The sequence below is a fragment of the Pristis pectinata genome, chromosome 2 (assembly GCF_009764475.1).
Source record: "Pristis pectinata isolate sPriPec2 chromosome 2, sPriPec2.1.pri, whole genome shotgun sequence".
In the NCBI taxonomy this organism is placed as follows: domain Eukaryota; kingdom Metazoa; phylum Chordata; class Chondrichthyes; order Rhinopristiformes; family Pristidae; genus Pristis; species Pristis pectinata.
This window is the reverse complement of record NC_067406.1, coordinates 52,229,566-52,244,678: the sequence shown is the minus strand read 5'-3', so window position 1 is coordinate 52,244,678 and position 15,113 is coordinate 52,229,566. Positions and strand designations below refer to the sequence as shown.

Genomic DNA, 15,113 nt, shown 5'->3' with positions numbered 1-15,113 from the left:
ATTACGCCTAAAGCATAGGTCAGTTATATTTATAACGCATTACAGTGGCACTTTTGTTTCCATTTGTCTTACTGGTGTCTGATGTGCTGGTGATATCAATGACATATTTGCAGTGTGTCAGCTACAAGAAAAATATCAACCACTCATGATTTATACATTGTCTTTACCAACCTCCCAGTGGTGTACTGTTCGGTGAATAGACGCTGTACTGAAACTACAAAGTGCCCTTAAAGTGCAACTCAATTGTCACACAACTCACCACATGAAAGGACTCTTCCCCACAGCAGGTCTTCTCTATCAAAATTGAAATATAGCAAGAATATCATTATCGTACCCATCCATTTATGGCATTTAGTAATACGTTTTCTACCTCAAGTTTCTATCAATATATTTTTCAATGTAGGAAACAAGTACTAACCTTGCAGTCATAATCATTTACAGGCAAAAATGAGGGCCCCGACCAACCATCTTAATCAACCTCCACTACACTGGCAGGCTTAAAATTGGGGCTTCTTCCTAATTACAAATGACACCAGAGAGAATTTTTGAAGCTTACAATCTGCTTAGGTTTCCTATTAATATCTCCAAATTAAAAGTTTTAACAGCCCACATCTGATACTATGGATTTCCTCACATTAGTAACAATCAATGGAATGAATCTGGAAGATATGGACTATTTTGAATACCTTGATAGTTACCTATTAAAGAATGAAAATATTGTGAAGAATGTCAGCACTGTATTGACAGTGGGTTAACTACTGTGGACCCATCTATTTGATGGAAAGTTGTTGCTGCATCTATGATAATTATGGTGGTTCTCACAGCCCTGCTACATGATTCAGAATCTGGAGTTACTTGTAGAGAGTATCACACGGCTTTTACTAGTTTTCCTCATCAAAAATCTAATGTGCTTCTTTTTAAAAAAAGTTTCAGCTATGATAATCAAAGTTGTTTCCAAATGGAAGAATCATGGCATCCAAAGCACCTGTAAAATTCAGAACAGTGCCTTGGCAGTATTGCCATCTGGAAATAAAGATAAATACAGATACAGAAATTTCTGCCAACACATAACTGACAATGGTAAGTGGCTGGCCCTGCCCTTGAATTTCACCACAATTTTAGAGGAGCTGGATGAAAAGAAAGAGGAGAAGCTGAAAATTGGGCTGGTGAAGACAGGAGAGCTCAGAAAGCTGGAACTCAGGAGTGCTGAAAGAGATCAAAGATCAGGAGGACTTGTGGAGGCTACAGCATTTTGCTTAAACTCTGGAAGCTGCATTAAAGGCATTTCAGTTGTCCAATGCAGGGATTATAAGTGAAGTAACTAATAATTCCTCGTGTCTGTGTGCATCCACAGCCCAAACTATAACACAATGCTTATAATTCAATTATTCATTAATCTTTTGTAGTACCCACATCTACTCATATGGGGCTTCACAATACATTTATGTGTCTCCCGCCATTTCATCTGAACAGGTGCACCAATCTCATGTTGGCCTTGCCTTGAGCACAAGAGCTAGAGGTTGTGAGCTCTTTGATGATCTCAATATATTTCCGTTTTGTTTTCTCATATTTCTTCCGTTTCCAAGCATCATACCTTTGGAGAAGAAATGCCCTTAAATTTCTGAAGTAACTGCAGGAAGAAATGTCACAGGATACACCCTATAATTTTAGCAACAGTAGAAGGTAATTTTCTGGCTTTGTGCTCCTGATGCTTGAACTAGATCTCCGAGTTATTGAAAATTTGGGATGTTCAACCAATATATTCCAGCCATTTAAATGGAAAAGTACATGAAACTAGATTTTTTGCTGTATTATTAGGCAAAATTCCCACTGGGAGCATTGTCAGGTTAGCATTTAAAATTTAATGGAATAACTCAAAGTGTAGGACTTTAACCCCCCGAATATATTTCATTCATAAAATTTGCTAATATATAGTGGAATGGTGTCATGACGACAACCTTGCCCTCAATGTCAACAAAACAAAAGAGCTGATCATTGACTTCAGGAAAGGGGGCGGTGTACATGCACCGGTCCACATCAATGGTGCTGAGGTCGAGAGGGTTGACAGCTTCAAGTTCCTGGGAGTGAACATCACCAACAGCCTGTCCTGGTCAAATCACGTAGAACCCATGGCCAAGAAAGCTCACCAGCGCCTCTACTTCCTCAGGAGGCTAAAGAAATTTGGTTTGTCCCCTTTGACTCTCACCAACTTTTACAGATACACCATAGAAAGCATCCTATCTGGATGTATCACGGCTTGGTACGGCAACTGCTCTGCCCAGGACTGCAAGAAACTGCAGAGAGTTGTGGACACAGCCCAGCGCATTACGGACACCAGCCTCCCCTCCTTGGACTCTGTCTACCTCTCGCTGTCTTGATGAAGCAGCCAGCATAATCAAAGACCCTACCCACCCAGGACATTCTCTCTTCTCTACTCTTCCATTGGGTAGAAGATACAGGAGACTGAAGGCACGTACCACCAGACTTAAGGACAGCTTCTACCCCACTGTGATAAGACTATTGAACGGTTCCCTTATACAATGAGATGGACTATGACCTCACGATCTACCTTGTTGTGACCTCGCACCTTATTGCACTGCACTTTCTCTGTGGCTGTGGCACTTTACTCTGTACTGTTATTGTTTTTACCGGTACTACATCAATGCACTCTATACTGACTCAATATAACTGCACTGTGTAATGAATTGACCTGTACAATCGGTTTGTAAGACAAGCTTTTCACTGTACCTCGGTACAAGTGACGATAATAAACCAATACCAATACAGTACATTCATACGTCACCATTTACAATAAAAGATATGCCACTTCATTTGCTTACAAGTTTTATATTGATCAGCAAGACATCATCTTTTCTTTCATGTGCATTCTGTGAATGATAGTTCCAAGAGGCTTTTACACAGTCTTTCAATATGCAGATGAGTGCCCTCAACTGTGACCTTTTTCCACAGACAGATTGTGGCTGTTGGATCTAGCTACTGCATTCCTCAGCAAATATTCCTGGACTTTGAAATGTACCGATTTATTTCAATTGTGGACAGCTTCTTTCAAATGGAGTAAATTGCATCTTTTGCCAAGTTGATGATCTTTCAGTAATAGTTGATATTTGACTCCATGAGGTTCATTTAATATAGCCTGTTACACTGAGGCCTGTGTTTTTGAACTATGCAAAATGAACCTCAACAAAGAGGTTTCCAAGCATTCATGGCAAAAAACAGATTCCAGAAGATGGATGATGGTCTTATCATTCATCTGACAGGAGTTTCTTTTCCTGTAAGGAAGTGTCTGTTGACAATTATCATATCATTGTGTTTGAAGTTGGTGGTTAGCCATCTGGTTGACGCACTTCAGCCCTCATGTGATAGAGGTTTTGGCGTGAGATAAACCTTCATGAATTTACACAAATCAGTCCTGTTGTGTCAAAATGTAAAAGTTGTCTAAAAGGGGAATCTGGCATGATTTTTCCACCAAACTTTGCAGACAAGTCAGTTCTGTTCTGTGGGGGCTGAAGGAGAAGGCATTACATTCTCTCTCCTGTCACAGTGACCACCCAACCATCAACTTCCCCTCCCACCCAAGAGATTTTCCAATTTCCTTCTTGTGACTTACCTGCCTCCAGGTAGGTCTTTCGGTGCTGGCCAGTTAGATACAGTATGTCCATTGAAATTCCCACTCTCTCACGGGCAGTTGACTGTTGCGTTCTAGGTGAAGCCGAGGTAAAATACTTAAATATTTAAAATTACATCATTAGATAATGCTTTGGACGGGTAACACCCTACTCTCCGCCACCTTGCCAAACAAAGTACATTTTGGTAAAGAGATGGACTTTGAGGGAGATTCATTGAAACAAAGTCTGATCTTACTCTTAGCACATGTAGAGTTTTCAGCAAAGGCCACTGGTAATTCATCTGGAATCTTGACCAGGACCAATAATAGCATGCCTGTTGCTAGACCAAGATCAACTAATTTGAACCTGGTACTTTCATAGCCTGACTGGCTTTACACCACATTGAAGATCACATATGTGGTATAAAGCCCTTTAGACCATTATCCTGTGAACCGCCGCATCACCCTGTGAACAAATACAGCAGCTTATTTTTACTCAGAATTCATGCAAATAAGTGTCTATCTTTTATCTAGAAAGCTTGCAAAACTATTAATGTTTCTGTATTCTGCATTTCTGGTCAATAGGTATGTGTGTGATTGCAGACCCTGTAAGCATGGAAATCCCTTGTTCAACCTGTTCCTTTAAATATTCAGAAAGCCCAACTCAGCTCTGTCATGATGCAGTACTGCTTATTATGTGTATACTGCAAAATAAAAATAAGTCCTAAACAGTTTAAGGATCAAAAATAACTGAGTTGTTGATCAAGCAATTTTCACCAACAAACATAATTTATTACACAGGTTGGAAAAGAGGGAATAAACAAATGAACCTTTATGGATGTTGTGTAATCTGAGCAAGTGAACTGACAGATGATTAAGTCCTTTCAGACAAGCTGTTGGTCATGTTAGCTGACGTCAATCAGCAGTTGCGATACAACTGGAAATTGCACTTGGATAGAATTCCCAACAAGCTCTCAGCTTTCCTTATTTCGTGAAATAGTCAATTTATAAAAGAAAATTCCAGTTCACATTTCCTGATGTATCTTTTTGTGCCTAAGGCAACAGTATATTGCAAGAATTTCATAATCATGTATAGATTATGAAAAGGGACAGGCTTTCCTGTGGTAATAAGATAACAGACTAAGAGTATTTAACCCAGATCTCATGTAGTGCGAGAGTTGGCGGAAACAAAATCTATTTGTATTCTGCTTCCAACGGCTGAAAATCTTGCCCTATTAGAGAAAGTGGCAGTCAGATGTTTTGCATGAGTACTGCAGAGTATTTAGCGTGTCATCGCCCTGCTTCTGTTTTAATCAAACCTTATTGCTAGGTTTAACTTTTCTGCAGCTTATGGCTCTTTACAGTGATTCTCCAGGAGTCTTGAGCTCTTGTTTTTCTCCAAGGGGCAAGAAACGAGTCCGCCTTCTGAAGTCTTACAGGTAGCCATGCATCTCATTATGTTAATAGGATTTTAGAACTGGACAAAAATGCATATTTCAATTATATAGCTGCATTTATTCTGATAATTATCATACATATGGGAATAATCACCCAAAGCATACAGTATTTTCCATAGTTTTTGTTTGCAAAACTTTGCTGAAATAAATGTAATTGTAAACTTAAAATGCTTATATATTTCTGTGTATGTATTGCGGCAAAGCCTTTTTTAAGTGATTCATAGCCTATAATTATATGTGAGCAATGAAATTCACTATTGTGCCTTAAAGTTAGACCTCTTCAGTTACTCACAATGGTGCAGCTAGTAGAGCTGCAACCTCACAGCTCCAGTGAACCAATTCAATCATGACCTCTGGTGCTGTGTGGAGTTTGTACTTTGTCCCTGTCACCACATGGGTTTCCTCTAGGTGCTCCGGTTTTCTCCCAGGTCTTACTGATGTGCGCGTTAGTAGGTTAATTGACCACTGTAAATTCCCTCTGGTATGTAGGGGTGAGTGGTAGAATCTGGGAGGAGTTGATGGGAATGTGGGGAGAATTTAAAAAAAATAAGATCAGAGTAAGATTAGTGTAAATCTTAGCTTGATGGTCAGCGTGGCCTCAGTGGGCTGAAGGACTTGTTTCTGTGCTATATTATTCTATGACCCTGTGAATAACCTGCTCCCTAAGTACATCAAGTGTATTTAATTGTATGGTTAAAGGTTAGTTTTTAGCTCTGTTTCTGAAAAGAGGTGGGTTGTAGGTTTAATTCATGACCAGCGTTCCATGGAAGTTCCATGTTCGTAACTTGTAGTGATAAATTTACTGGTCCCCTGCTCATAGGAGCTAATACAAAGAGAGTCACGGAAAGCTATAGGCTCAGATATTCTGTTGCTTCGTGCATTGTTTTTGTGTGCCTCCAAATTGTATCAAAAGTCTGATTGTTAAATGGCAGTAATATACATCTGGATATTTAACCTGAGTTCTCTGTGTGTCTAGTGAAATCCAGTTAAACTGGGGCAAGGAAACCTTCTTATCACTTACCGTTCCCCCTTGACTGATGAGTCAATGTGACTGAATATGTACGGTAGCCACACAGCATGCACAGGCTTCTTAACCAATCCCTCAGAATGAAGGATGACTTGCATCCAGTCCAGTTCTCTGGGTTCTTGGTGGGCTATAGGACTTGTTTCTGTGCTATATGACTCTATGGCTCTCTGAATAAACTGCTACCCAAGTACATTAAGTGTATATTATTGTCTGGTTAAAGGTTAGTTTTCAGCTCTGTTTCTGAAAGAAGGTGGGTTGTAGGTTTAATTCATGACCAGCATTCAATGGAAATTCCATGCTCGTAACTTGTAGTGATAAATTTACTGGTCCCCTGCTCACAAGTGTTGATGAGTCCGATTTTGGAATGATGGACACTTCCACAGATGGGGCAGGTTATTTTTTATTATTCATTCAAGGGATGTGGGCTTTGCAGGCTGAGCCAGCATTTAATTGCACATCCTTCATTGTCCTTGAGAAGATGGTGGTGAGCTGCCTTCTTGAGTTGATGCAGTCCTTGTATACCCACAGTGCTGTTAGGAGTGAGTTCCAGGATTTTGACGACAATATATTTCTAAGTCAGGATGGTGTGTGGCTTGGAGGCAACATCCAAGTGGTGGTGTTCCCATGCTTTTCCTGCCCTTGTCCTTCCTACTGGTAGGGGTTGTGAGTTTGGAAGGTGTTGTCTAAAGAGATTTGGTGAGGTTCTGGATTGCATCCTGTAGGTGGTACAAACTGCTGCCACTCTGCGTCGTTGGTGGAGTGAATGGTTATAGATGGGGTACCTATCAAGTGGGCTGCTATGTTGAGCTTCTTGAGTGTTGTTAACGCTGTACTCATCCAGGCAAGTGGAGAGTATTCCATCTCACTCCTGGCTTGAGCCTTGTAGATTGTGGACAGACTTTGGGCAATTAGGAGGTGAGTTACTCACTGCAGGATTCCTAGTATCTGTCTCTGACCGACTCATAGCCACATTGTGTATATGGCCACTCCAGTTCAGTTTCTGGTCAATGGAAATACCCAGGATATTGATAATGGGGGATTCAGTGATGGTAATGTCGTTGAATATCAGGGGGTGATCACTGGATATTCTCTTGTTGGATATTTTCGTTGCCCAGCACTTGTGTGACACGTATGTTTATTGCTACTTTTCAGTCCACACCCAGATATTGTCCAGGTCTTGCTGTATTTGGATGTCGACCACTGCGTTATCTGATGAGTTGTGTATAATGCTGAACATTGTGCAGTCATCAGCAAACATCCCTACTGCAGGAACTCCTGCAGAGATGTCCTGTTGCTGAGATGTTTGACCTCCAACCACCACAACCACCTTCCTTTGTGCCGAGTATGATTCTAACCAGCATTGAGGGTTTTCCCTTCAATTCCCAATGACTCCAGTTTAGCTAGGGCTCCTTGATGCCATACTTGATCAAATACTGCCTTGATGTCAAGGGCAGATACTCTCACTTCACCTCTAGAGTTCAGCTCTTGTCCATGTTTGAGCCAAGGCTGTAATGAGGTCAGGAGCTGACTTTGGCAGAATCCAAACTAAGTTTCTAAGCTGGTTGTTGCTCAGGAAGTGCTGCTTGATAGCACCATTGATTATCCCTTTTATCACTTTCCTGATGATCAAGGGTAGATTATTGGGGCGGTAACTAGCTGGATAGTTTTGTCTTGCTTCTTCTGGACACGACATGCCGAGGCAATTTTCCACATTATCGGGTAGGTGCCAGTATTGCACTGGAACAGCTTGGCCATGATGGCACAGCAAGTTCTGGAGCACAAGTCCACTGCACTATTTCTGGAATGTTGTCAGGGCCCACAGCCTTTGCTGTATTCAATGTCTTTAGCTGTTTCTTGATATCACATGGAATGAATCAAATTGGCTGAAGACTGGCATCCATCATATTGGAGACCACTGAAGGAGGCTAAGGTGGATCACATACTTGGCACTTCAGGCTGAAAATTCTTGCAAATGCTTCAGCTTTGTCCTTTGCACTGATGTGCTGCCCTCCACCATCGTTCAGAATAGGGATGTTTGTGGAGCCAGCTCCTCTACTGAGTTGTTTAATACTATAAAACCAGGTGAAGAAGGTCCAATATAACAGCAAACGTTAACAGCATAGTGTGGGGGGGGGGGGGGAGTTGAAGTAACACTATCACTGTGACACTATCACTGATATGTCAGTCCTCTGCCTCCTCCATTGCCAGGAGAATTCCAAGAGCAAACTGGAGGAACAACATCTCATTTTTCATCTTGGAACCTTGCAGCCTAACGACATGAATATTGAATTCTCCCACGTTAAGTAATCCCCACCCCCCACCAAGCTTCTTCTCTCCTTCCCTTCCCTAGCCTATCTCTTTTTTCTACCTTTTTTTCCCTTTCTCTCCGTACCTTTGACCCATCCCCCGGTGGATCTGCTCTCCCCTCCTCCCCCACACCTGCCTATCACTATCTCTTACCTGTATCTACCTATCACCAACTTGTGCCCACCCCACCTCCCCTCTTTTGTCCACCTATCACTGCTCTGCTTTTCCCTCCTATATATTAGGCTTCTCCTTTTCCTATCTTCAGTCCTGAAGAAGGATCCTGACCCGAAACGTTGCCCACCTGCTTTTCTCCACTGACGCTGCCTGGCCTCCTGAGGTCCTCCAGCATCATAGTGTTTTTCATCTATTTTAGAATGCTTAACTCAATAGAAGCCCTCAAAGGGAGCTTGAATTCTCATATACTGTGTATGATGGTTTCATGCTTATTTGAACAAGAGCAGAATATTATTCGTCCTAGGCTTTGGGAAGATGCTGAAATTCAACTTCTTCAATTTCCTTGATACTCCAGTTGCTCATGCTGTTTCATTGGTTTGCTTTACTTCAAGACCCTCCTTCAGTATGGTTTTGTTCCCCTTTTATAATGCGCTAGTTTGTTTTGCAAGAAGAGTGGTTCTGATTTGTCCTGTTTAAGGAACAGAGCAAGTGCCAATTCATCCTGTTTGTCAGTAACTGCATCTTACACCGTTAAGTTGGCAGGAAAGGATTTCCTGTGTGGAGTTCCCTTAAAATTTCATTGTGCACATTACAACTTAGTCAAAGAGTCTTACAGCGTGGAAAAAGGCTTTCAACCACTAAGTCTGCACCAACCAACAACCATCCATTCACTCTAATCCTATATTAATCCCATTTTTTAAAATTCTCTCCACATTCTCATCAATCCCACCACCCCCTCCCCCAACCAGATAATACCACTCCCCTGCACTCTGAAGGCAATTTACAGTGGCCAAACTAACTGTACAACCTGCACATATTTGTGATGTGGGAGGAAGACAGAGCACCTACAGGAAACACAGGCGGTCACAGGGAGAACATGAGAACATACAAACTCCACACAGACCGCACCCAAGGTCAGGATTGAACACAGATCTCTGACACTGTAAGGCAGTGGCTCTATTAGCTACGCCACTATGCTGCACTTGTACCTGTGCCATTCCTGATTAGCAACCAAAGAACTGCAAGCTTTTGTGATACCTGGGCCTTGGGGCGTGCATTTTTGAAGCAAGAATCTGTTGTAGAAATCTACGTATGGCATTATCTAGCAACTTTCCTCAGCTAGTTCTCACCTTCCACATTTGAGATAAGATTAAGGTAGGATATTTATTTATTAGTCACATGTACATCGAAACACACAGTGAAATGCGTCTTTTTGCACTACTGAGAATGTGCTGGGGGCAGCCCGCAAATGTCGCCACTCTTCTGGCGCCAACATAGCATGCCTGCAGCAACTAACCTGTACGTCTTTGGAATGTGGGTGGAAACCCACGCAGACATGGGGAGAATGTACAAACCCCTTACAGACAGCAGCGGGAATTGAACCCGGGTTGCTGGTGCTGTAATTGCGTTACGCTAACTGTTACGCTACCATGCTGCCCTAAAAAAAATTACACTGGTTACTCTGGCGGACACGTTGTTCCCATAGTTGGCAGGGTTCAAACCTGTGCGGAGAAACCCCAATGGAATTCTAGTCCATCGCCTTAACCACTCAGCCACGACTACTGCATCTGCCATCTAGGTTTTGAAGAGAGCTGTCACAAACCACCCAGAAAGTTTGGGCACTTGAGTTATAACTGTTACAAGCACCACCATCTTGAAAGTATCTCTTCATTCCACTCTAATAGAGAACAGTTTCGGTCCCTTATTTGATGTTCATCTCAAATTGAGGGCTTTTAAATTGCTGCAAATGTAATTCTGTCAAGAGATTCCTTGAGATCTCATTGAGCAGGATAACAAGGGTACACAAAAATACAAACATATTCCTACATAAAGAATGGCCGAGAGAAAAATAAGTCAGATATTCCAAAGACACAAGAGATTCTGAAGATGCTGGAATCTGGAGCAATACACACAAGATGCTGGAGGAACTCAGCAGGTCAGGCAACTTCTATGGAGGGAAATAAACAGTCGATGTTTTGGGTCGAGACCCTTCATCGGGACTGGAAAGGAAGGGGGCAGAAGCCAGATATTCCATTTTGCACAGTCCCTACCAACATCAGTATGGTAGGAAGAATGAGGAGAGGCGATACAGCATAAAGGAATCTGTACTAAAAGGAGTATGGAGAAGGGACCTGAGGGTATGGGTGCACAAATCATTGATGGGCCAGAGCAGATAGAAACAGTGTTTAATAAGGAAAATTCAATTTTGGGCTTTATCTATAAGAGATAAGGAATATGACAGCAGGGAAGTCATGCTGAATCTTTATAAAACATTAGGCTGGGCGTAACTGGAGTATTGTGTTCAATTCTAGTCATCACATTAGAGGATGTGAGGGTGCTCAAGAGGTTCCAGAAAACATTTACAAGAATGCTTCCTGGGATAAAGCACTATTGCAAGGATAGTGAGGCCAGGGCTCTTTTCTTTAGAGAAGAGAAGGCTAAGGGTGGATATAGGCATATTAATTTTACAGGGTCCAGAGAGAGTGGTTAGTGGGCGGCTGTTCCCCTTGGTAGAGGGATCGAGGACCAGAGATCACAGTTATAAAATAAAGGGGAAGAGAAATAAATTGACAAGGGTGAAAAAGAGCATGCGGCTAGAAAGTGGAATGTACTGTAGATGTTGTAGAGGCAGATTCCATAATGGCCATCAAAACGGAATTGGATAATTCTATGTTGAAGACAACAACATAGTTGTTGAAGAAAACAACACAAAGAGAAAGGATGGGGGTTGGAACTGGCGAGTTCGTCTAGCAGAGAGTTGGAGTGGACGTGAAGGGCCATGTAACCTCTTTCTGTGCTATAACCATTCTATGATTCTACGACTCTATTCGTGAGATGAAATTTTACTTTATCTTTTGTGAGATCAACAATATTATTGAATAATTTTTCTGGTATTCTGTGGCATTGTGATGAATGTTGATTAGATTGCCAAATATAGTATCTGAATCACATTTATAATGATGAATCAGTAATTATGTTTGAAGTACTGCTTTATGGAGAAGTAAAGTCTTCTAAAATGTACTGTTGTTTGTATATGAAATTTAGCAGTGGATTTACTAAGTGAAATTAATGTTCTAAGCATGAGCAGTTGTTTGGAAAATCTAGCTACGAGGTTCAGATTTTGATTTAACAAAGCTTGAATCAGGAACTGTGAACATTAACATTGGATGGTATATGGTTTGGCACATTGGATTGCTGCAACTGCATTAGAATTTTGCTGGGATGAACCAGTACATTTATCAGGTGCTGGATCTGAAATTGATCTTTCTACAGTCTTCAGAATTTATTTAAAGTCACATTGTTGGATTAAGTATTTCTCACTTTGACTTGCAAAATCTTTATAAATATTGAAACCTCATTATTGATTTCAATGGATTGAAGACTCTTGTCCTAAAACTGTAAAATAGCATGATACCTAAATCGTTTATTTTCTGACACTTCTGACAGTTTATTTTCTTCACTGACAACATGCACTTCTTTAAGTGGATAAATGTTTATATTTTGAAATTTACCTTTTCCTGCCCTATGTTGAATGATAACTCAAACTGAACATTGTAACAGGAGTTTCATGTTCATTCATCGTAATAATAAGCATTAATCAAAATTTCAATTGTTTATTTATTGATATTTAAGAAACACTGCTGGGAAGGTCCCATCCCTAATAGTTCTAGAAAAGATGGAGATTAGCTGCTTTCTCAAACTGCTTCAGTTTTCTTGCGAAGGTACTCACACATTGCTGTTCAGTCAGGAGCTCCATAATTTAGGCCCAGCAATGATGAAGCAATATATTTCCAAGTCACAATGGTGTGGTACTTGGAGAGGAACATGCATGACATAGTATATGTGGGGTCCTGAAGCCCTGATTCTCCTTGGTGCTAGTGGTTTGGGAGATAATGTCGGAGTGCCCTGGGTGAGTAACTTCAGTGTGTCTTGTAGTTGGCACAAGACACAGTTACTGTGTACCATTGGTGGATGGGGTACCAATCAAGCTTTATTCCAGATGCAGTTGACTGTTGTTGGACTCATCCAGGCAAGTGAAGTGTATTCCCTTACATTCCTGGCATGCCATGTGGGTGATGGAATGGATTTGTGGTGTTAGGAGTCACTCGCTGCAGGTTACTCAGTCTCTGAACTGCACTTGTAGCCATGGTGTTTATATGATTGATCCAGTTGAGTTTCTGATCAATACTAACTCCAAGAATGTTGATGATGGGACATCTGGTGACGGTAATGACATTGAATACCAAGGATGGATGGTAATACCATCTCTTGGCGAAGATGACCTTCTCCTGGTGCTCTTAGGGCACAAATGTGACTAAAACTATACACATACTACATGTGAGGTCTCATGAAGACCCTATATCTTTACAGTGAAACATCTTTGCTTCTGTACTCAAATCCTCCTGTAATAGAAACCAACATTCCGTTTGCCTTCCTAATCACTTGCCATACCTGAAGCCAAGGAAGAGTAACATTCTGCTCTTGTTCAAATGACTCAAAGATACAAATAAGTATGAAACCATCATACACAGTATATGAGAATCCAAATTCTCTTTGAGGGTTTCTATTGAATTAAGCATTCTAAAATAGATAACTCTTCTATTGGTATACCTTCAGTGACCATGTACAAGAACCCTTGGAACATCAACACTACCCATTCTCTCACTGCTGAAAATGTACTTTGCTTTTCTGTTTTGTGTATCAATACATTTCCACATTATATTGCATCTGCCATGTTCTTGCTCATTAATTAACTCACACCAGGTCATATTCACCAATCACCCCAATCCTCAACTTATGCTGAATATCAAAGCTTTAATTTTGAAATTCACACCTTTGTTTTGAAATCCCATCATGACCTATCTCCTGCCTAGTTCCTCTTCTCTTGGCCCTGTAATCCTCAGGTCTCGGTTCTCCTCCTGTTCTGCTCTCTTGTGCATCCCCAGTTTGAATCCATCAACCATTGACAGTCAAGCCATTAGCTGCCTGACGTTAAACTCTTAAATCCTGGCTTTCCCTTTGATCCCTTATCTAGTCTCCTACCACTGACTGATACTCCTGACACCCTCCCACCCACCCCCACCACCACCATTCCATCTGTCTATCCTATCACCAGTCCAAATGCTACTCAATCCCCCTAACTCCAAAAGCTAGAGCCCCAGGTCCCCCACTCACCTCTGACCTCTGAGGCTACCAAACACCTCGTGTCTCACCCATTTCACCTGCGGTCTCAGCTTGCCTGACTTCTTCCATTTGTTCCATAATGGGAGAGCCAGATGAGAAAAGCTTTCTTCATACAATGTGTAAAACCTGTTCTTTTACATGCAGTGCCTTGGGTCACGTGCACAATCTAAATTCATTGCTGGGGGCCTCCCACAAAACAGGCACTTAATGTACTTTTACAGGCATTATAAAATTTCTAGCCTAGTAGCTTCTGAACATTTAACCATGTTTAGAAATTTAGCATCTTCAGTTCCATATAGTAGGGATATTTTTCAATGATTACTTGTATTTGACATCTCTGTCTTGTACTGCATTGCACTGTGCACCAAAAAATGTTTTACATTTCCATTCTTATACAGAGTGCCAATATTAGAAGATGTTTTGGCAGAGGGGAGGTGTCAACTATTTTTGATGAGCATAAAAGATTGGAACCAAAATTCACAGAAAACTAATTAATATTACTATTACACAGAAAACTAATTAGATTACTAATTAATGGGTTAACCAGGTCCCTATAATTTAAACACACATATAAACTGCAAGACTATTGTCAGAAAATATCCTTTTTCATTTCCCAGCCATTCTGTTGCATAACAATTTTCACATATGTCTGAGGAAACCATTTTTTTCAGTCAACAGCAAAAGTATTATGAAACAGGAAATTTCTACATTGTGTTGGTAATATTACAAACTAATTTCATTGCTGGAGAGAAATTAAAGATTGTTAATGTTAATCTAGAAAGTTATTCCCAAAATGACTCAGCAGGATATTTCAGAGAGCAAATTAATTGTTTAGATTAAAATATGCTGGATTCAATCCTCTGTCAATCAATCAGAACCAGGTTCGAGTGCTACAATTTGGTTTCAGTGCCCTAAGAATGAATAGCAGAAATGTTCCTCATCATTATCCTGTGAACCTGCTTGTTTCTGCCCACTATGGCTGAGTGGTTTTGCAGCACTTGCTGTCGAAGTTCAAGTATGAATACTGAGTTTTGGCGATAAGTTGATAGGTATGGAGGTGATTAAGAAACTATGCAGGATACTTGTCTTTATTGGCTGAGGCATAAAAGACATGAGACCACAGCTGGAGAACTGGTTAATGGCTTGGTAACCAAACCACAGGAAGGATATGATAGTTGTAGTGATGAGATTTCTGAAGATGTTGCCAGGACTGAAGAATTATAGTCATGAGGAAAGACTGTTTAGACTAGGGTTTTGTGTTTGTGACAGAACACGGAGGGAGGATTTAATTGAGAACTACAGAATTATCAGAAGGGTAAGCAAAAACAAAGACCCACTT

At 40.9% G+C, this 15,113-nt stretch overlaps 1 protein-coding gene across 9 annotated transcripts in view; it reads left to right on the top strand.

The window, feature by feature from the left end:
- Window positions 1-15,113, top strand: part of LOC127567551 (cAMP-specific 3',5'-cyclic phosphodiesterase 4D) — a 938,945-nt gene that overhangs the window by 708,077 nt on the left and 215,755 nt on the right. Inside the window, exon 1 of one of the 9 annotated variants that reach the window (XM_052010578.1) lies at window positions 4,837-5,064. The exons of the other annotated variants lie outside the window; for them this stretch is intronic. Within the exon in view, the coding sequence (XP_051866538.1) occupies window positions 4,976-5,064 (89 nt within the window). The 5' untranslated portion in view covers window positions 4,837-4,975. Of the gene's footprint in view, window positions 1-4,836; window positions 5,065-15,113 lie in introns of those variants that run through there. 9 annotated transcript variants of the gene reach the window in all.